At 55.9% G+C, this 21109-nt stretch overlaps 1 protein-coding gene across 1 annotated transcript in view; it reads left to right on the top strand.

Annotated features, from left to right (window-relative positions):
• Positions 1-3284: 3284 nt before the first annotated feature.
• The window catches only part of LOC132526097 (solute carrier family 22 member 11-like), a 45651-nt gene continuing 27826 nt past the window's right edge, over positions 3285-21109 (top strand). The window contains 10 exon segments of the mRNA XM_060159914.1: positions 3285-3575; positions 3577-3678; positions 5694-5801; positions 7986-8068; positions 8070-8128; positions 8231-8399; positions 10176-10428; positions 12120-12235; positions 14282-14496; positions 16186-16294. Of these exon segments, the coding sequence (XP_060015897.1) occupies positions 3285-3575; positions 3577-3678; positions 5694-5801; positions 7986-8068; positions 8070-8128; positions 8231-8399; positions 10176-10428; positions 12120-12235; positions 14282-14496; positions 16186-16294 (1505 nt within the window).

Here is a 21109-nt window from a genome sequence, read left to right as displayed (position 1 = left end):
CCTGAATACGTAGAAAAAAGCATTTGAGTGGATTCCTCTGGGGCGGGAAGTGTTGGAGTTAAGACAGCAGAGAAGGGGCTTTCCTTCCATTACCCCCATGAGTCTGTGACTTATACAAGTCTCTACTCCTGCCCTGCTGTGTGAACCCAGGAAAGACCCTCACCTTTTGCCAACCCTAGGATCTTCTAGGAGTGCAGGGAGGGGCCAAAATCCAGTGAGCCCAGCTGGATCTGAAATGCTGTGACTTCAACTGGAAAAGAAAAAAAGGAAGAATAAGGGGTCAAGTGCGATGCCGGTGATGATGGTGGTGGTTAATACCCACTGTCAGGCCATTCATTATCTCATTTAATCTCACTATAAGTAAGCGGAAGGCCTCCACCTTAGAGATTCAGAGAAGGGACCCTGGAGTTCAGAGAAGGGAAGTGAACTGCCTAAGGTCATTTGGCAGCCAAGCTTGGCCTTGGTGGTTTTTTTTGCGGGGGGTGGTGGTGGTGGTGGTTGCGTTGGGTCTTCATTGCTGCGTGCGGGCTTTCTCTAGTTGCGGGGGCTTCTCTCGTCGCGGAGCACGGGCTCTAGGCGCGCGGGCTTCAGTAGTTGTGGCTCGCAGGCTCTAGAGCGCAGGCTCACTAGTTGTGGCACACGGGCTTAGTTGCTCCACGGCACGTGGGATCTTCCTGGACCAGGGATCGAACCCGTGTCCCTGCATTGGCAGGTGGATTCTTAACCACCGCTCCACCAGGGAAGTCCCTTGGCCTTGGCTTTAATTGGTAGAGCCCTTGGATAGAAAAGTCAACCCCAAGGGCAATTCTGGTTCTACGAGAACCAGGGGTTCACTTTACATGAATTAATTTAATGAGACAGTCTGGAGGGCTTTGTGGCTACAATCTGAGGCTGCCTGCATCCCACCCCAAGGCCCGCTCTTCCCACCTCTGCTTGGGTATTCTTGGGGGATGGGCACAGGGGGTGAGGATGAGCGTGATGCTGGGAATGCTGCAGTCCCGGGTGTGACCACCAGGTGGCGGAGCAGCTGCACCCAGTCCTGCCCCCCGCAGCCCCAGAAAAAGAGAAAATACAAATTAAAAATTCCTTGGTCTGGAAGCGGAAAGTCAGTTGGAGATTCCGGGAGCCTTCTGGCAAATCCAGGAGGTTTGACCTTCTCCTGTAAGCAAAGCTTAGGGGCGTCCATGACAGGCAAATGGCAGGGAAGAAGAGAACATTTTTTAAAGCATATGGAAGGAGGAGGTAGAAGGAGAAAAGAATTCTCTCGAAGACCCTGGGATTTCAGTAGCCACCTCTAGCCCAGCCACTATCCAAGGGAGGCCTGGGTCCTAGTGCAGCAGAATCACCTCAGGGCTTATTTTTAAATGCAAATTCCTGGGCCCACAGGGGAACGGCATTTTCACCAGCACTCCAATGGTTTCTGATCCTGGCTAAGGTTTGAAACACCAACATGGCAACACTTCCTTTCCCAGGTCAGAAACCAGGGGCCAGAGAGAGGAGGTCACTGCTCAAGGTTATGGCCCACGGGTCCAGGCCTTCCCCTGTGATGGTGTTTGCACGAACCTAGGCAGGAAGCATGATTCTTTCCATGTAACATTTGGCCTGGGATAGTTTTGGAGGGGGCTGCTCCCAATCGGCCCCTCTCTCCTGGCCTCCTGGGCTTTAGTTTGGGCTGGTTCTCTCCCCACCTCTCTATTTGCTATTTTAAAATTCACAACGAGTGCCTGCCTGAGAGGCAGCGGCCCGGACTTTGAAATCCAGGCCCAGAACCCGGACTCCCGGCTTCCTGGCTGGGCGCCATCTTGGCTGGGTTCCCCAAGCGCTCTGGGGAGCTTCTGGGAAGTTTAGGGTCCAGACACCTACCCACACCTCACCCACACTTCCAGCGCTCTTCAGACTTCTCTCCGGAACTGACTCAGCCAATTCTTCTTGTACCTGGGAGGCCCTAATTCTGACCTACAATCTGAATTCCAGCCTTTAGCTGGGATTTAGAACATGACAAGCTAGAGACCAAACAGCAGCTAGCCAGGGGCCTCGGAGAGAGCACAGGCTGTGGTGTCTGGTTCGAATCCTGATTATGCTGTGTGACTTTGGGCAAGCTGCCTGCCCTCTCTGAGCCTCAGTTTCCTTGTCTAGGGGAATCAGTACTGTTTCTCTCCTGGGCTGCTATGAGGAGGGAATGAGAGAGTGCAGGCAGCGTGGTCAGCATGGAGATGAGCACACAGCAAGCCCTTGGTGCCAGGAGCAGCTGTTACTAAGAGGCATAGCGCAGGGTGGGGCCCGGGAGCAGGGGTTCCCTGCCTCCTCACACCAAGCTGGACTGGCATCAGACACTGGGTCAGGGGTGTGTGGCTTTACTCACTTCCCCAGTCTGCTCAGCTCCAGGGCCCACGAGGGCCTTCTAAGGGATGCCAGGAAATTGTAGCCTTGGTTTCCAACCTGGGGGAGCTTACAATCTAATAAAGGCAACTTGGAACCTTGAAATGGAAATTTCCTGAAATAGTGCGTCTGTGAGCTGGTCTCCCCATGCTGCCTGGTAGGAGGCACACGGTAAGGAGGGACAGAGCCCAGGCCTGGGCCCTCCTGCCAGCTCCGCGCGCCCACGCCCACCTCCCCCGGCCTCCCTGCAGCCTCAGGGTGGCGGAGCCCCGCTCAAGAGGCTTCTGTGCTTTAGCAAAATGAACTGATTGGTCCAGGATGGGTGAAAGTTCGGCCAACAGTTTCCTGATTAGAAGGAGGGCATGTAGAGGGTTCTGAAAGTTCAGACTGAAGGATGCTATCAGGCGGCCCGTGGGGAGCTGCTGAGGCCTTTCTGAGTAGCTGAGCCTGCCTTTCTCCCCCAGGATTCCTTGCTGGGATTTAACTTTAACCGTGGCAACGAGGCCACGGCCCGGTTGATGTTTCTTCCACAGCTGTAATTCAGTAACATCACGACATAGAGTCTTTTTTTTTTTTTTAAGTTTCTTGACCTTTTACTCTTGGTGTTGGAGAACAGGGTGCCCCAGATGCCCCAGTGAGTCCTATCTCCTCTCCAGAGCCGTGGAGCATCTGAGCGGTCATTCCTAGAAGCTGGGCGGGGAGGGGTTTCTTCAGAGTATATTGGGCATCTTGGGACACACTTGACTAGCTGCCGGACAGCTGCCCCACCCCCACGGGGCCGAGTGGTGAGCGGAAGCAGAAGGTCTGGAGATCCTGCGCTTGCTAGTGGTTCTGGGCAGCAGGCTGGTTACTCACCAGCTCCCTGACCCCCAGGAGACCTGCTCTAGGTGCCGGCATCTCTGTCCATGGTGTTCACTGAGCTCCTGGAGCAGGCTGGGGGTGCGGGCTTCTTCCAGGCCCTGCAGGTCCTCACCTTCTTCCTCCCGTCTGTCTGGGTGCCCATCCAATTAGTTGTGGAGAACTTTTCAGCTGCTGTCCTAGGCCACTGCTGCTGTGCCCACATGCTGGACAATGGCTCTGAGGCCCCCGGAAACCTCACCCCCGAGGCCCTCCTGGCCGTCTCCATCCCACTGAGCCCCAACCAGGAGCCCCACCAGTGTCTGCGCTTCTGCCAACCACAGTGGCAGCTCCTGGACCCCCAACGCCACGGCCACCAACTGGAGCAAGTCTGCCACGGAGCCACGCGTGGACGGCTGGGTCTACGACCGCAGCACGTTTACCTCCACCATCGTGACCGAGGTGAGGGCCTCCCCCCGACCCGCCCCAGCCAACTCCACCACTTCCTTCCTTCCCAGCCTCCCAATGACTGGGAAGATTAGATAGACTGCATCACCGCTGTTGAATGATATGCCACTCCCTCAACACGTAAGTACTGATCACTTGGGATGGCCTGGACTCTGATCTAAGGCTAAGGTTGCAGGATGGACAGGGAGGTTTCTAGGAGCTTACACTCTGCTGGAGAATTCAGAATTAGTCAGCATTTAAACCAGTAATAACAGCAGAACAAGTCCATACCTCGTGCCCTTTAAGTGGCAGCCACCGTTCTGATGCTTTCCCTGTCATCACAATTTCACAACAACCTCTTGAGGTGGGTTTTATTATCGACCCCGTTTAATAAGTGACAAAATCGAAGCCCAGAGAGGTTAAGTGATTTGCCCCAGGACACACAGCTAAAGCACACTCGAATCTGATTCAACCCGGGCAGCCAGGCACCAGAACTTCTCCATCACTTTCTGTCCTGCCTTGAGTCTCAAGGCCCCTGCGTCATAGGTGAGCACAAAGGAGACAGCAGCTCCTGCTAGTAGGGGAGGGAGAGGCAGGCAGGGAAGGGCTCTCCGAAGAGGTGACATTTAAGATGAGACTTGGATTATAAGAGAAGGAATCAGGGACTTACTTAGTGGCACAGGGGTTAAGAATCCACCTGCCAATGCAAGGGACCCGGGTTCCAGCCCTGGTCCAGGAAGATCCCCCATGCCTCGGAGCAAGTAAGCCTGTGAGCCACAACTACTGAGCCCACGCACCAGAACTACTGAAGCCCGAGCGCCTAGAGCCCGTGCTCCGCAAGAAGAGAAGCCACCGCAATGCGAAGCCCACGCACCGCAACGAAAAGTAGCCCCCGCTCACTGCAACTAAAGAAATTCCGTGCACAGCAACGAAGACCCAACACAGCCAATAAATAAATAAATAAATAAATAATTTTTTAAAAGATAGGGAAGGAATCAGTCACAGGAAGTTCGGGAGAAAGCTTAGTTGGGACAGAGGTCCAAGTAGGAGCTTGTCTGGGTGTTGAAAGAGCAGAACCTGGCACAGAGGGTGAGGGGTCCGGCGATGGCCGGGGCGTGTGGGGAAGGGGCCTGGATTTTGTTTAAGTGCAAAGGAAAGTCATTGGAGGCTTTGGGACTAGGAGGTGCTGTGATCTGATCTGCATTTTCAAGAGGTGACTTTGCAGGGTGAAGAATGTCCTGTGGGGTGGGGGTTCCTCCTGCAGCGGTTCAGGCAGGAGAGGCAGAGACGGAGAGGAAGCCGTGGGCGGAGCGTCCAGGCCTCGATGAAAGGAAGAGAGGCGGAGATGAAGAGGGAACCGTGGGCGGAGCGGCCAGGCCTCAGTGAAGGGAAGAGAGGCGGAGATGGAGAGGGAACCGTGGGCACCGTGGGCGGAGTGGCCAGGCCTCGGTGAAGGCAAGAGAGGCGGAGATGGAGAGGGAGCCGTGGGCGGAGCGGCCAGGCCTCGGTGAAGGGAAGGGCTGACCTGGGGGGAGAGGTGATGGGGCCAATGTTCAGGCGATGTCTGTCTGGTCCACGTCAGGCAGCAGGAAAATCACGGTGACACGTGCTTAGCCATCAGTGCTCAACTTCATGCCCTGTAAGAGAAGCATCCGTACAGCCCCATTTCTGGAGGAGACGGGCTCTGCCAGGTGCAGGAACGCCCCCAGGGGCACCAGCCTGTCGGTCATCAGCTGACTCAGAATTCGAGCCTGTGGTTTAACTGCCACCCACCACTGTCCACTCGGAGCGGCCGTCACGCCATCAGACCCAGAGCCGTGTCACATGCGCCACGCTGTGGGCTGCCAGTGGGAGGCTGAGCCCTGCTGCCCACACCCCCCCTTCCACCTGGGTCACCTGGCCTTAGGAATCTAGGGAACCCATGCAGGGTGGCCGGATCCCCTCTGGGGGTCCTGGACCTTCCTCTGCCACCCTGGCCCTGCTATTCCATACCCCCTGAGCCAGGCTGATGCACCCCCCTTCTCTTCCAGCAGGACCTGGTGTGTGACCACCAGGGCCTGAAGCCCCTAGGCCGGTCCATCTACCTGGCGGGGGGTCATGGCGGGTGGAGCACCTGGGGCCTCCTCTCCCACCAGTGAGTATCTCTCCCCTTCCCAGCTCCTTCAACAGAGTGAGCATTGTGGGGACAGAGGTAAAGAAATGTCCAGTGAGCGTTCGCGTTTCCTAAGAGAGGGCCTCCCCTGGTCTGGGGTCTGCGTCCCAGGTTCCCAGGGAGCCAAGAACCCAATGTCTGAACCTCAACGCCAGGTTGAGCTGAGAAATTGCCCTGAACACTGGCTCTCATCTTCAGCTATTGCACCAAACTTTATTGAGCACCTACTGTGTGCCAAGCACTGCACAGCCCCTGCCCTCAGGGAGCTGATGGTCTTCTGGGCATAGACAGACCCCTCTTTCTTTTAACTCCAAGTACATGAAATGTAATGAAATAGAAATACTCCTCTCCTCCCCCATCATCCCCCCCTCCACTGCCCCCCAGCACACCCCTCCTGAGGTGGAGCATCAGAACGCTGTCCGGGACCTGCTCTCCGTCCGCAGTCCCCTCCTGCGTGGGGCGCCGCTGTCCAGTGCTGAAAACGCCCACGTTGCACCCCCTCAGCTTGTAAACCCAACTGCAGACTTGGACGCACCTCACACTTACAGCGGTCAATGCTGAGCCGCTGACTCTCCACCCCCAGCGCAGCCCCCTCCGCACCAGACTCCATCCTGGAAAACAGCCCCGCAGGGAGCCAGCCCTGTGCTCCCTCCCTCACCGCCCACGCTCATCCTCCAGGGCACAGCCCCAGCCCAACGCCCCACGCCCCCTGTCCCCCGCCCAAGCCACCGCCCTCTCTGGCCCTGCTACGGCCTCCTCTGGGGTCTCCTGCCTCTACTGGGCCTTCCGTTCTGCTGCAGAGCTCAGAGTGACTTTGCAAAGGCTTATATGTGGATCTGGTCGCTGCCCAGCCTGAGGTCCTCTGGGCTCCCACACCAAGGACAGTCCCCACGCACCCCAACACCCCTGCTCAGCACTTGGCTTCTCCCCCTGAGCCACGCCGGCCCCTCCTGGGGCACCGCTGCTCCCGTCCAGCCCACAGAACCCACTGAAGCCAGGGGCCGAGCCTCGCCTAGGGGTTTCTGCCCACGGCTGCTTCGGGCCCAGCACGCAGGCCTCAGCCCCAGGCCACTCCTCAGAGAGGCCTTTCCGGCTTCAGGCACAAAGGTCCCATGGTCCTGCCCACGCACCCCATCGCAGCTCCTGGCTCTCTCTGCCGGTGCCCAGCTTTCGTTAGCTCGTTTACTGTGTGTGTCCCCATGAGAACGTAGCTCCAAGGAGGCAGGGGCCTTGGGGCTGTATCCTCAGTGCCCAGCACATAGCACACAATCATAATACGCTGAATGCATGAATGGCTTCCGGACTCTGGGCAGTGCAGGCTCTGGGGCCTCATGTGTCCCAGCTTCTTAGAAGGCAGGTTTGTTGCTTCTCTAGGCTTCCTCCTGTGAGTGGGGACCCTGCCACCTACCCACGGGGTTGTGATGATTGAGTTCATCACATGCAGAGCTTGGGCCGGGCCAGCACTGTGGTCGTTCTTTGTGGGCCTTATGTTATCCCGAGCGTAGCGGGGAGCCTGAACAGCGAGGCAGGAGGTGGTCCAGTTTGCACTTTCAGAGGACTGGCCGCCATGCCTCCACTTAGCCGTCCCCAGGGGCCACCCACACCGGGAGCCAAATCGCAATCAGTCTGAGGGTCACCTGGTGAGCCTGGGGTCAGCGCCAGGTGTCAGCCTCCAGACCTCACCCCAGATCTGGGGCGCGTGTCCCTGCTTCTGGGCGCTGCTCAGACAGGCAAGGCCAAGGTTCACCCACATCTCTCCAGTCTGACTGACAAATACTTCAGCTAAATGCAGGCAGTGGCTCGGGCTAAGCTGACCTCACTGGGGTTGAGGGCCCTCCGGTCACAGGCATGGGGGAGCCGCCTGGGTCACCCAAGGCCATGTGCGCTTAGCCTCCTGCCAGGCTCCTCCCTTGTTCAGTGTGTCCTCGTGAATCCCTGCATTTTACAGATGGAGAAACTGTGGCCCAGAGAGCAAGGCGGCTGCCATTTTTATAACAAATGCACTCTGTACGTGGTCCTAGGAGATCCGAGAAGGAGGTGCTGCCTGCACTGGCAGGTGCTCCGGCAGGTGCCCCAGCCTCCTTCGGCCCTCCGGCGGCAAGTCCCTGCCTCTATGCCAAGTCCTCAGGGCCCCTCTCCAGGCCCCCACTGCGCTTGTCTCCCGAAATAGTTTGGGCGGAAGCCTGTTCTGAGCTGGCGCTGCCTGCAGGTGACGTCGCCAGCATCAGCCCCATCGTTGCCTCCAATCTCCTTGTCTACGATTTTTGAGCACTTTGGGATTGTCTGGCATCATCCTGACCTCCGCAACGCTCAGCGGATCCCTTGATCACCTGCCCCAGCCCTGTCGGGGAGGGGAGGAGGGGGCTCAAGGCCACTGCATGTGGCCCTCACCTGCTCATCTGCACCGCCTTTCAGTGGTGGAGTGGACCACGACCCGCACGAGGGCTGTCACCATGACGACCCTGAGATGCACCTACAGCATCGGCCAGACGGCCATGGGCAGCCTGGCCTTTGCCCTGTGGGACCGGCGAGCCCTCCAGCTGGCCTTGTTGGTGCCCTTCTTGGTCATCTTGCTGATATCCTGGTCAGTGCAGCTGGGGCCTTTTCCCTTGGGGAGAACATCACTGAACGGGAGGGGGACCCGGGGTGAGAGGGGCCCTACCACTCTGGCTGGCCACGGCTCCCAAGGTGGCGAGACCATGGAAGAGAATGATGTGAGCAGACCCCACTGGGGAGAGACATCCTGGGGGCTCAGAGTTCCGGGGTGGGCATTTCAGCCAGGGGTCCGTGGTTCCCTCCAGCCCACTGACCTCCGAGACCATGGAAGAGAATGATGTGAGCAGACCCCACTGGGGAGAGACATCCTGGGGGCTCAGAGTTCCGGGGTGGGCATTTCAGCCAGGGGTCCGTGGTTCCCTCCAGCCCACTGACCTCCGAGACCATGGAAGAGAATGATGTGAGCAGACCCCACTGGGGAGAGACATCCTGGGGGCTCAGAGTTCCGGGGTGGGCATTTCAGCCAGGGGTCCGTGGTTCCCTCCAGCCCACTGACCTCCGAGACCATGGAAGAGAATGATGTGAGCAGACCCCACTGGGGAGAGACATCCTGGGGACTCAGAGTTCCGGGGTGGGCATTTCAGCCAGGGGTCCGTGGTTCCCTCCAGCCCACTGACCTCCGGGCCTGAGGCTGGGGGCTCCGTTCTTCCCTCACATTGACAACCAGCCCCCCCACACCCACCAGCTTCACTCCCTCACATCACTTGCCCAGCCTGCGGACCTCCAAGTCAGGCATTGGATATGGAGAGATATTATCATTATTATTTTCAGTGCTGCGAAAATCCCTGAGGTCTGGAAATACCTGCTTGGGTGGGGACTAGAAGAAGAGATACAGGGAAATAAACACAAATTCCTGTCCTCATAAGTTCTCTTGTGCCCGGGGGCCAGAGTTGAGCAGGTCTGCTGCGGGGTGTAGAGAAGACTGAGCACTCACTCACTCACTCATCCTCAGATATTTATTGCACTCCTGCTCTGTGCCAGACTTGGCTTTAGGCACTGGGGACCCATCAGCAAATAAAAGAGATCATAGATCAAAAGTCACCGACTACATGGAGGCTTATGGTTTCAACAGGACCAGGAAGAAAGGAGGAAGACCATCCCCTAGTTACACTGATGAAGCCGCCCTAGTCACACTGATTGGGTGTATCCAGGTGCTGTTGGTAACACCAGATGTATATCCACACTCCTGCTAATGAGCAAGATGATGTTATTACTGCCACTTCCAGATGAGGGGCTGAGGCCCAGAGAGGGCCAGTGACTTGTCCAAGGCCGCGCAGTCACTGCATGCCAGAGGCAAGATTTGAATCCAGGCAGGCTGACTCTTGTAAACGCCTCGTCAAACTGCCTCCAGAAGTTTTTCTTAGCTTCCCTGCAAACAGGGCTGAGCTCCTGCGGGCTGGGAAAACCCTGACCCTTTCAAAGGAGAGATGCTTCTCCCTGCCCATCTGCCCCTGAGGCTGGGAAGAAGCCTACTACTTTCATAAAACCACTTGATTCTGGTTGGGGATGTTTTAAGTGTGTTTGGTTTTTTTTTAAAATGCTGCATGATGCAAGCTTTCTACCATAGAAATGACCCCAGAATCACCCCATGTCCAGGCAGCCTGTGCGCTGGCTGAATGTGAGGCTTGGGCGGGCAGGCTCCTGGCAGCAGGGAAGCCAGATGGGGTGCCAGGGAGTGGGGGCTGGTGAAGAGGGCGGCCAGGCGTTGGGACTCATCTCTATTCTGAGACCATCAGGGACTCCCCAGCCTGGCATTAGCGGTGCAGAGGGAGAAGCGGCTGCCTTCTCCCCACTCCTGTTGCAGCTGGCAGGTCTGCTGCCCACCACCCCCTCCCCACATGACCTGGGGGCAGTGCCCAATCTACACGAAGAAAACAAAGGCCCAGCCAAGCACCCGCTTCTTTAACCGGTGGCTGCCAGGATCCGCCCGATGGCTGATTACGGTGGGCAAAACAGATCGAGCGCTTCAGGAACTCAAAAAGGTGGCCAAGGTAAATGGCCACAAGGAAGCCAAAAAGACACTGACTATAGAGGAGAGATGCTGTTTGTGATACAGTGTGGGACATGACCCAGGGAAGGACATCCACGAATGTCTTATCATTATCACCAGCATCACCCCAATCTGCTCCAGCACCACCTCCATCAACACACCCACACCATCAAAACACCACCATCGACGTCACCGTCACTGTTGTCGCTTTTGCCATCTCTATCATCACCATCACCATAATCATCAACACCATTATCACCATAATCATCACCATCAACCCCACCATCATCATCACCACCATCACCACCACTATTATCACCTCCATCACCACCACCACCATCACCACCACCATCACCACCTCCATCACCACCACCATCACCACCTCCATCACCACCACCACCATCATCACCTCCATCACCACCACCACCATCACCACCACTATTATCACCTCCATCACCACCACCACCATCACCACCTCCATCACCACCACCACCATCATCACCTCCATCACCACCACCACCATCACCACCACCACCTCCATCACCACCACCACCATCACCACCACCATTATCATCACCATCATCACCACCATTATCACCACAACCATAATCATCATCACCATCATCACCACCATTATCACCACAACCATAATCATCACCATCATCACCTCCATCACCATCACCATTATCACCACCATTACCATGTCCACTACACCCACAATCACCACCACTGTCATCATTTCTACACAAACACCACTACCATCATTACCACCACCAATCATAATAATACCACTAATACCAACACCATCATCAACCGCATTACAACTCTGAATAGACCCCCTATCACTATTACCACCATCACCACCACCATCACCTCCACCAGCATACCATACAATTGACTTCACCTTTATTATCACCATCACTACCAATACCAGCATTAACATCACCATCAACATCTCTGCAAAGCATCACCAACACCACCACTATTACTATCACCACCACCTTCACCACCATCATTGCCGTCCTCATCACCACCATCCCCAACTCCACCACAGCCACCATCAACACCACCAATAACAATACAACCATTATCAACAACAGCACACCCACATCACCACCTCTATTATTCATCACCTTAATCCACATGTGCTGCTCATTTACCTCACGGGGCTTCTCAGCGTATTTGGGGAAACAGGATGTGCTTATCTGAAGGTACCTATTTCAAGGAAGTAGGTGTGGGAGGATGTGCAGACAGAGGCTAGAGGACACAGAGCTCCCTGGGGGCAGAAGGATCAGGGAAAGCTTCCAAGAGGAGGTGAGCTAGAGCTGACCGGGACTGAGTGGAGCACAGGGCAGGCCAGGCCCGGGGTGCAGGCAGAGACTGGATGGGTACTTGGGAGGATCCAATGGCTGGAGGGGGCGTGCGCTGATGCCAGCCAAGAGGAGTGAAGAGGGATGGTAGGGCTTTGCGGGGTAACTGTCAAAACCTTCCTGCAGCCTGCAGCTCAGAGACTAGAGCTGGGACACAAGACCTGCTCCTTGGTTCTGAGTAGGGCGACCGGGTCTGCGGAAGATAGCTCAGCTAGGGGCCAGAGAGAACCCTTTCTGCCCTCAGGCCATCTGCTCCCCCAGGGCTCTCCAGTCTCCAGAGGCCAAGGCCAGGCTCTCCCTACCACTCTGCCCATCCGGACACCATTTCCAGCACAGGGGTGGGGCAGGGCCATGGCCCCAACGTTCACTGCCCCCGTCATCCCTGGAGGTACTGATGTCCAGCATGGAGGAGGACATAGCCTCTGCGAAGTCCTGCCGGTCAGGGCTGGACCTGTTCCGTATAATCGCGCTCCTCTGGAGAAGCTGCAGACTGTTGGTAGCGAGGTATGCCATCCTGGGCATCCCTCCTGGGGCTAAGGAGGGCGGGGTGTCCAGTGGGGAAACAGCCCCTGCAGGCCTCATGGGGTACATTTCTGGCCAGAACAGGCAGCCTAGCAGGTGGGGGAGACAGAGTACGTACAGATGTGATCGAGAGGCCAGCTTGTGCAGGAAGTCAGCTAGACGGCAGGGCTGGGCTGTGGTCCTGGGCAGGGTGCCAGGGTCAGGCTGAAGCCCAGGGCAGAGGCAGAGCCAGGTCCTCAGAGACAAGGGACCAGCAATAGCTGGAAAGGATCACTGGGACTCACCCTGACAGCTGGACTCCTAGAGGGTGGCAGATAAGTTCATTTATACCCCACTTTACAGATGGGGAAAGAGAGGCTGGGAGAGGCAAGAAACTTGCCCAAGATGACAGAGCAGGCGTTTGAACCCAGGCTGAGCTACCTCCTCGTCCTGCTCTCTGACCCTCCAGCCCCACATTGAGCGTGGACTCCCTGTCCCGCCCCAGGAGGCCCCACCTCCCAGGGGTACCTGGGACCAGGAAAAGGCTCCTTAAGACAAATTCAGTTTAAGTGACTTCCAGAAGAGTGGATGGAAAAGTGAGGGTCAGGTTTGATTGGGCCTTGATCTTGAAATAGAACTCAGAATTAGGAAAACATCTATTTTATGCTATATTTAAGCACACATGGGTTATAACGGCAAATACGTGCTGCATCTCAGACAGAGAATGCTTCTCTCTCTCTCTCTTTTATTTTTTTGCTTAAGTTTTTTTATTTTTTTTTTTTCCTGATAAATTAGGAGTGCCCAGGGCCACTGAATGTCCAGGGCCATTCTTTTCAAAAACCATCAAGGCTTCCTCAATTCTCCCAGGGGCCACTCTGCACTCTTGTTATTCAAATCACAGGCTGTGAAGCGGCCACCCTCGTGGGTTTTCTTATTTCTGTTAACCCAGTTGTTACCGGCTAAGGCTCTAGATACCTACGGGTCAGCCGCTTGCAGCTCCAGCCTGGCCCTTGTCAAGTCACTTTCACAAACTTCAGGAAGCTCTGCGTTTCTGCAGGAATCGCAGCTTTTCTCTACCGTTGTTGGCCTGGTGGCGCCAGATGTCTCCTGAGGACGGCAGGCCGGTGCTGCTGAAGGGGAGGGCTGCGAGAAGCAGGGATGGAGACAGACTGGAACAGTGGTGGAGGATAATTTCCCACCATGGCCACTTGTGGAGCCAGATTCAATCTCCAAGGTGTAGAAATTCAGCTACTGTAAGTTCAGCTACTCAGGAGCCTGTGTCAGGGGGTCCCCTGGGAAGCCGACTTTGAGATGGAGGTCCATGAGCAGGCAGTTCACAGAGGGGGCTCTAGGGATCACCTCTCATGGAAGCAGAGAGGGGCCAGGGAGGGCAGGAAGCAGCAGGGGCAGGGGAGAAGTCGTGGTGATGCCGTCACAGCCAGGCCCCAGCCTGGGGACCTGGGAGCTGGGGTGACCTTTCTGAGTCATCTCTCTGGACCGTGTAGACCAGCCATGGGATGCTCTCCCCAGCTCGGGGGCAGAACTCCCAGGGCACTGAAGGGGGAAGGCCAGCATCCTCCACTGAGACCCCATTCTATTATTAATCCCATGTTTCAAGACAAAGAAACGCGTCCACAGAGGGCCAGGCAGAGACTTGCCCAGGTCCATGGTTAGTAGAGTGGGATCCAGATCATGGTTCCCGGCCACGACTGGGAACAGGAAACAAAGCCAGAGGGTGCCAGAGCCTGGCGAAGGGGCAGGTCAGCGTGACCCACTGCCCATCTGCCCAGAGAGGGTCATGTTCTCCTGCTGGTTGGCGGAGAGGGAGCCTAAGAGGCAACGTCCAGCCCACCATGGCCGACACCCAAGGCCCACACGTGGAATGGATGGGGCCACCGCCCTCCCCACCCTTTCCTGGGACAACCTGACCCCGCGGAGGTGCATCCTGCACTCACCAGGCTGCCCGGGGCTCGGGGCTGGTGGTGCCCTCCCGGTGCAGCCCCGGCGTAGATGATGGTGCAGGGACCTGACTTCTGATTCGCCCCACAGCTTGTCCCTCACCCTCTCCTACTATGGGCTAGTCCTCCTCCTGCAGAACCTGGGTAGCAGCGTCTTCTTCCTCCAGGTCCTCTTTGGAGCTGCGGACTTCCGGGCCCGGATCACCACCACGCTCCAACTCAGGTTCTTTGGCCGCCGCACTACCCTGCCCGGCTCCCTGGCTGTGGCTGGCCTCGCCATCCTGGCCAAAATGCTGGTCCCACAAGGTGCAGCCAGGGCAGCGGGAGGGAAGGCTGAGGGGCTGCCGGCCCGGGCGCCTGCTGGCCTGTCCACGGCACCGCACCACCACCAGCCTCTTCCCCTCCCCCGGCCCCGAGGATGGGCAGGGGCCACTGCGCCCCCGCTCTGCCCAAGGCCATTACTGCCACAGCCCAACCAGTCCCCCGCCCATTTTCCTGGGGAAACTGAGGCTCAGAGAGACGAAGCCAGGTGCCCAAGATCCCTCATTAGCAAGTGACAAAGCCAGGCCTGGACCAGACTTCAAGCCAGAGGCCAAGTCTGCAGTGGGAAGAAGGGTCTGGGAGGCTGAGAGGGGCTCCAAGTGAGGCAGGAGAGGCACCAGGCCGAGGGTATTTCTTCTTGTTAACTAAGCGAGAGGGGAGACTTCCCTGGTGGTCCAGTGGTTAGGACTCTGCACTTCCACTGCCGGGGACGCAGGTTTGATCCCTGGTTGGGGAGCTAAGATTCCCACATGACCAACAAAAAAAGAAGCAAAAGGGGGCTTCCCTGGTGGCTCAGTGGTTAAGAATCCGCCCACCAATGCAGGGGACACAGGTTCGAGCCCTCGTCCAGGAAGATTTCACATGCCGCGGAGCAAGTAAGCCGCGCACCACAACTACTGAAGCCCATGTGCCTAGAGCCCGTGCTCCGCAACAAGAGAAGCCACCGCAATGAGAAGCCTGCATGCCGCAACTAGAGAAAGCCCGCGCGCAGCAACGAAGACCCAACACAGCCAATAAATAAATAAATAAATAAATTTATATTTAAGAAATTAAAAACCTCATACCGCAGATACTATAAAATATGGGTGCATTAATGACACAAAAAAATCTGTATTAAAGAAAAAAGCAGCAGCAAGAGGCAGAGCACTGGGGAAGCTGGGATGGGCCCTGGTCTCACTCTCCTTTCTGACTGAGGCTGTGAGGCCCCAGAAACCCTCTCCGTGTCTCATTTTATTGCTCAAGGTGGGTGACTGGGGGAGGGGCAGGGACAGGTGTCCCGTGGTGACAGCAAAGCCAGGAGGGAGGCAAGAGAGGACCAGCTGCTGGGAGGGGCGGGGTGAGGATGGAGAACCAGTCGGGAGCCCAAACTCTGAGTGAGATGCAGCGCTCTGAGAAAAACTCCAAAGACGAGCACTTGAGAGTTTATGACTCTCCCAACCACGTGCGGGAAGGGAAGTGAGGCCCAGGCCCACCACTGGCTTGCAACCTGCACCCTGGCTTCCCAGCTAAGTCTCCCTGTGGAAGCAGGGGCCCCACAGGCAGACTGAGGGGTGGTGGGAAGGCGTGGTGGGAAGGCTTCTGGGTAGCTGGGCACCCCAGGGCCCCTGCTGTGGGCCTGGGCCTGGCATAACCCTCTCCTTTGAGGGAAGAAGCACCCTCAGGGCCCAAGGAGCCCTGGCACTGTCACCCCTCGAGTGCCACCCGCAGCTGCCCCCAGGCTCACCCACCCCAGACCTGGCTGGGTTCTTGCCCTGCACCCCACCCCCAGCCCACCCACCAGGATGTCATCCTGCACTGCATCACCACCTGGCCCCGGGCAGCCTGGCACCGGGTCACACTGCCCGGGACCTGCTTTCAGTCCAAAGCAGCCTTGTGGGAGAACCCAGTCTCTCTGCTCCAGGCTCCTGGGGACCCTCCCGAGCAGACCCCACCCTCACCCCTTCCTCTGCCTAGATCTGCAGACCCTGCATGTGATCTTGGCTGTGCTGGGAAAGGGATGTTTTGGCATCAGCTTAACCTGCATCATGGTCTACAAGCCGGAACTCTTCCCAACTTCACTGTGGTAGGCTGGGCTGCCGGCTGGGCCCAGGAGGGGCCGCCAGGCCTGGGGCGGGCGAGAAAGGGACCCCCCTGCGAGGGCCCATGGCGGGGGTAGAGAGAGGGGCTGGGCACCCAGGGACACACAGCAGAGGGAGAGGGGGACCCAGCGCCGATATGGAACCGAGCAGACGCCCTGGAGTCCTTCCCCCTAAGGCACCTGCTCAGCCAGGGCCTCCACAAACAGCCTCTCCCCAGGAGTCCAGGCTCGGAGGCAGCCCCACGGAGAGCCCTCGGGAGGCCTCTGGACTGGAAACCGCTTCGAGCCACACAGCCCTCTTCTCAGGTGAGATCTTATAAGAGCCCTGGTGAGGAGACCCAGAGCTACCCGGGGTAGTGGGGACTCTGCTTGCCTCCCACTGTCCCCTCCCTGCCCCAAGAGAGCCCCAGGTTACCTCCTCGGAACCCAGTGGTCTAGAGTTAGGCCACCCCTGCATTGGACAGTTGGGTAGACTGAGGCTTAAGGTGGCCAAGGATTTAGTTGAGGAGCAGGGCTGGACCCCAGCCCCCAGAGGCCTGGCCCAGCCTCACCCACGGCGCTCACTCACTCACTTGTCCACTCTTTCTTTTTTTTTTGACACACATTTATTGATTTTGTTGACTGGGAGCTCCGTGGCCTAGCGGAGACAAGCCTCCAAATCACCTGAGACCAGGGAGAATAGGGTGGGCCCCAGAGAGTTCCCGTGAAGGACTCCGGATGTTCCCAGGAGGCAGAGACCCTTTGGATGGGAAAATCTAGGTGGGCTCAATGGAGGAGGTGGGGTTGGAAGAGCCCTTGAGGAGGGCAACTCCAGCAGCCCAGCTTTCCCTCCCCTGGCCCAGCCAAGTAGCCCCTCTGAAGTGGCAGTTGTGACAGGGTCCCAGCCCTCCTCTCTACCCACAGGATGACAGCAGAAGTCTTCCTGCATTCAGCAGGTCAGCGGGGGTCCCCCTCCTACGGTGTCATCCCCATTGTTTCCCACCTCTTTGTCCTCTTCCTCCTGGAGACCTGGGGACTTCCACTCCCTGACACCATCCAGGCCCTGGAGAGACAGTGAGTGACCCATGGCCACCCTGGGAGTGATGCAGCCGCGTGGGGCTGCAGATACGGTGGCAGGTCCACCACAGCCCACAGACAGGAGAGCCCAAGGGTCAGGAGACGTCCTGGGCAGAGAGGTCAGGAACAGGGCCGGGCTGGTCATCATGACAACGCCCACAGCTCGGGCTTGTTCAGTGCCCAGAGCATTCCCGACACCATGCTCAGGGCAGCATGTTTCTGAAACCGTTTAATCTTTACAACAACCCTGCTAGGAAGATACTACTGCTCTCCCTGTTTACAAGAGGCTCAGAGAGATGAAGTGACTTATTTGAGGCCTCACGGGTAGAAGGTGATTATACCTTAGACAGGAAAATGTACTGGTCAAGAGCCCGGCTCTGCAGCCAGCCTGCCCAAGATTGAATCCCTGCCTGTGCAGGCAAGCGTCTTCCCTCTCTCATCAAACTGACACAAGAAGAAAAAGAGATCCTCAACAGTGCTCCTTAAGGCTTCCTGCAAAGGAGCCCAGGCCCAGACAGATTATCAGGTGTCTTCCCTCGGGCCCTCCAGGAAAAAAGCCATGCTATTCTCATGTATGTTCTTTGAGAGAGTAGGAATGAAGGAATGCTCCTCGACTTTCTTTTATAGCCAGAATCACCTCTAAGTTTCCACTTCCTCATTGGTAAAACAGGTGTTGAAAAAAGACAGTGTAGCTCAAAGAGTTGTATTTGGGTTTAAGTGAGTAATTATATGAGAGCGCGAGGGACAGTGCCTGGCCCACAGCACGTGCTCCGTAAGTGTGGTTGCTGTGTCTCGGGCGAGAGGGTTCGTAGGCAGCCCTCCTTGCTAAACAAGAGCCAAGACCGTGATAATAGTAATGATAACAGTGGGGGCTTAGTGAGCCCTTATTGTTTTAATACAGCATCTGATTTGACCCATGCAACAAGCCCACAAGGTGCTGTTCTGTCCAATTTCACTGTCAAGGAAATGGAGACACAGAGAGGTTATGCAAGTTGCCTAAAGACACCCAGCTAAGAGACAGGAAAGCTAAGACTTAATTTACTCTTTCACTTAATTCATTTTTGTTGTGTATCTACTACATGTCAGGGACTGTCCCGTGCTTTGGGTAAGAGCCGTAAATAAAACCCTAATCTCATAGAGCTTACATTCCCATAAGACTTGACCCCCGTTTCTGCCCTCCAAGCCTCAGAGCGGTAGCCATCACGGCACACAACTGCTTTCCCTTTTCATTATTCTAGGAGGACAGCAGCAGTCAGGGGCAGCCAGGAGAGGTGGTCATTACAGAAACCACCTGGTTCTAGAAATTCTGCCTGCGGGAGCCCCTTGGGCCAAAGATCCCTCTGGTGGGAATTGCCTCTTCTGTGATCAGAGGGTGGAAGCAATTTGGGCAGCCTTGAGGGTTTGGTGTGTCTGAGCTGGCAGCACAGCTGTGTGCTGAGGCTGAAGGCCACATCACCACTCACTTCTGCTCCCCCTGCCCCTCCAGACTCCACCCACCTCAGCATCGCAGGACGCCCCCGGCAGACAGACACGCCCAGCCTGGCTGCTCCCAGGTCCACTTGGTTAACACAGTGGTTCTCTCCCTTCCCTGCCAGGATTCGTCTTCACACCTTCACTCAGCCACCCACTTCTTCTCACTTCTCAGAACATGGTGCTGCAGGTTTCTCACCTTCCAGCTTCCAGAGTGGATCGTAGGGCAGGGTCCAGACAGACCTGAGCTCCAGTCTTTCCTCTGCCACTCACAGAGTCTTCATCAGTACAATGGGACTCATGGAATCTACCTCCCAGGGTGGGTGACAAGGTAAGCAGATCCTAGCACAGACCAGATTCCAACAAGTAGAAGCTGCTACCAGAGCTGCCAGGAACAGGCAACCAGGTGTGCCTTGCCCCCGGGCACCAGTAGACGAGGCACATGGAGCTGAAACCCAGCCCAGGCTGCACCAACTCAGCCACTTCCCCTAACAGAGGCTGGATTCATTACAAGCAAGGGGCTGTTTTAATCACTTCCTGTTTACCCCCATTGGTGAGGGAGGCCTCCTGCCCTGTGGTTATGTGGCTTTAGGGAAGGCCCAACCTAACACTGCACAGATAAGACGGACAGCAGTTTACTAATCACGTAAACTCACAGCCAAGGGAGGTCGACACTGTGTACCACGCAGGCTCACATGGGTTGCACTCAGGAGAAGAGAGAACCACCAAAGGCTGTGGGAGGTGGGCTTCGTGGTATCAAGAAGGTGGCAGGGGGACCCCTGGTTCCACAGGACCGTGTGATTGGCTTGCTTGAATCATTCCACAGGTTGGCAGGGACCCGACCCCCACCTCTCAGGGATGACAGGAACTGTGCTGGCCCCCCCAACCCCCATGAGAATTGTTGTTGGCTGGGGGACCTTACCCACAGGAGCAGAGTGGGGAAGGGGACCTGCAGATAAACCACAGAGACCCTCCCGGTTTCACCAGATGTCAAGGCAGCACAGAATATTAGGCCTTAATTTTAGGCCTTATGCTTCAGGGCCACCCTTCTGTGTGTCTATCTTGAGGAGTCACCTTTTCCTAATTCATGCAGACCCTCCCTATACAAGCAGCAGCCCAGGCTGTTAAAACGAGGGGATCATTGAGGCTGATCATCTATTTTAAAGGTAAGGAAACTAAAGCCCAGAGAGGTGAAGTGACATGCTCAGAGTCACACCACCTAGCCCTGCCTGATTCCCAGTCCAGGTCTCTTTCCCGAACACCCAGCTCCCCGCCCTCACCTGTACCCCTCCGTGCTCTGATATCTGCAGCACTGTCACAAAGTTACACCCTTCCCTGGAGATCCAGATGCTTTAGACAACTCCCCGCTCTCCTTGGACAACTCAGAGAAACCTCAAACCCCAGTTCCCCATCCCATTTCCCCTCTTTCACACCTGATGCACACCAGACCCATCAAACCCAATTCAAATCAAATTCCCTGTCTGCTTAAAACCCTCTGGTGGCTCACGATAAGGATCATACCTCCCCCACCAATGAGCCCCTATGCGTCCCCAGCCTTACTTCACATGTAACAAATTTAAAAGGATTCAAATCACACAAAGTATGTCCTTGGATGGTCATGGAATTAAATTAGAAATCAGTAACAGAGGCATATCTAGAAAACCTGTTCAAACTGAAAAACATACTTCTAAATAACCATGGGTCAAAGAAGAAATCACAAAGGAAATTAGAAACTATTTTGAGCTGGATGAAAAAAAAATTAAATCATGTGTCAGAATTTGTGGTGTGAAGATAAAGCAGTGATTAGAGGAAATTTTATATAGTTCAGGGCTCACATTAGAAAGGAAGAAAGTGAGACAGCAGACAGCAGAAGCAAGAAGAACGACAGTTCTGCAGCCTGTGGAAGGAAAACCACATTCACAGAAAGATAGACAAAATGAAAAGGCAGAGGACTATGTACCAGATGAAGGAACAAGTTAAAACCCCAGAAAAACAACTAAATGAAGGGGAGATAGGCAACCTTCCAGAAAAAGAATTCAGAATAATGATATTCAGAAGATGATCCAGGACCTCGGAAAAAGAATGGAGGCAAAGATCGAGAAGATGCAAGACATGTTTAACAAAGACCTAGAAGAATTAAAGAACAAACAAACAGAGATGAACAATACAATAACTGAAATAAAAAAATACATTAGAAGGAATCAATAGTAGAATAACTGAGGCAGAAGAACGGATAAGTGACCTGGAAGACAGAATGGTGGAATTCACTGCCAC

Source organism: Lagenorhynchus albirostris, chromosome 9 (assembly GCF_949774975.1).
Source record: "Lagenorhynchus albirostris chromosome 9, mLagAlb1.1, whole genome shotgun sequence".
Classification (NCBI taxonomy): Eukaryota; Metazoa; Chordata; class Mammalia; order Artiodactyla; family Delphinidae; genus Lagenorhynchus; species Lagenorhynchus albirostris.
Note: the sequence above shows the minus strand (reverse complement) of the source record. Positions and strands in the feature narration are given on the sequence as shown.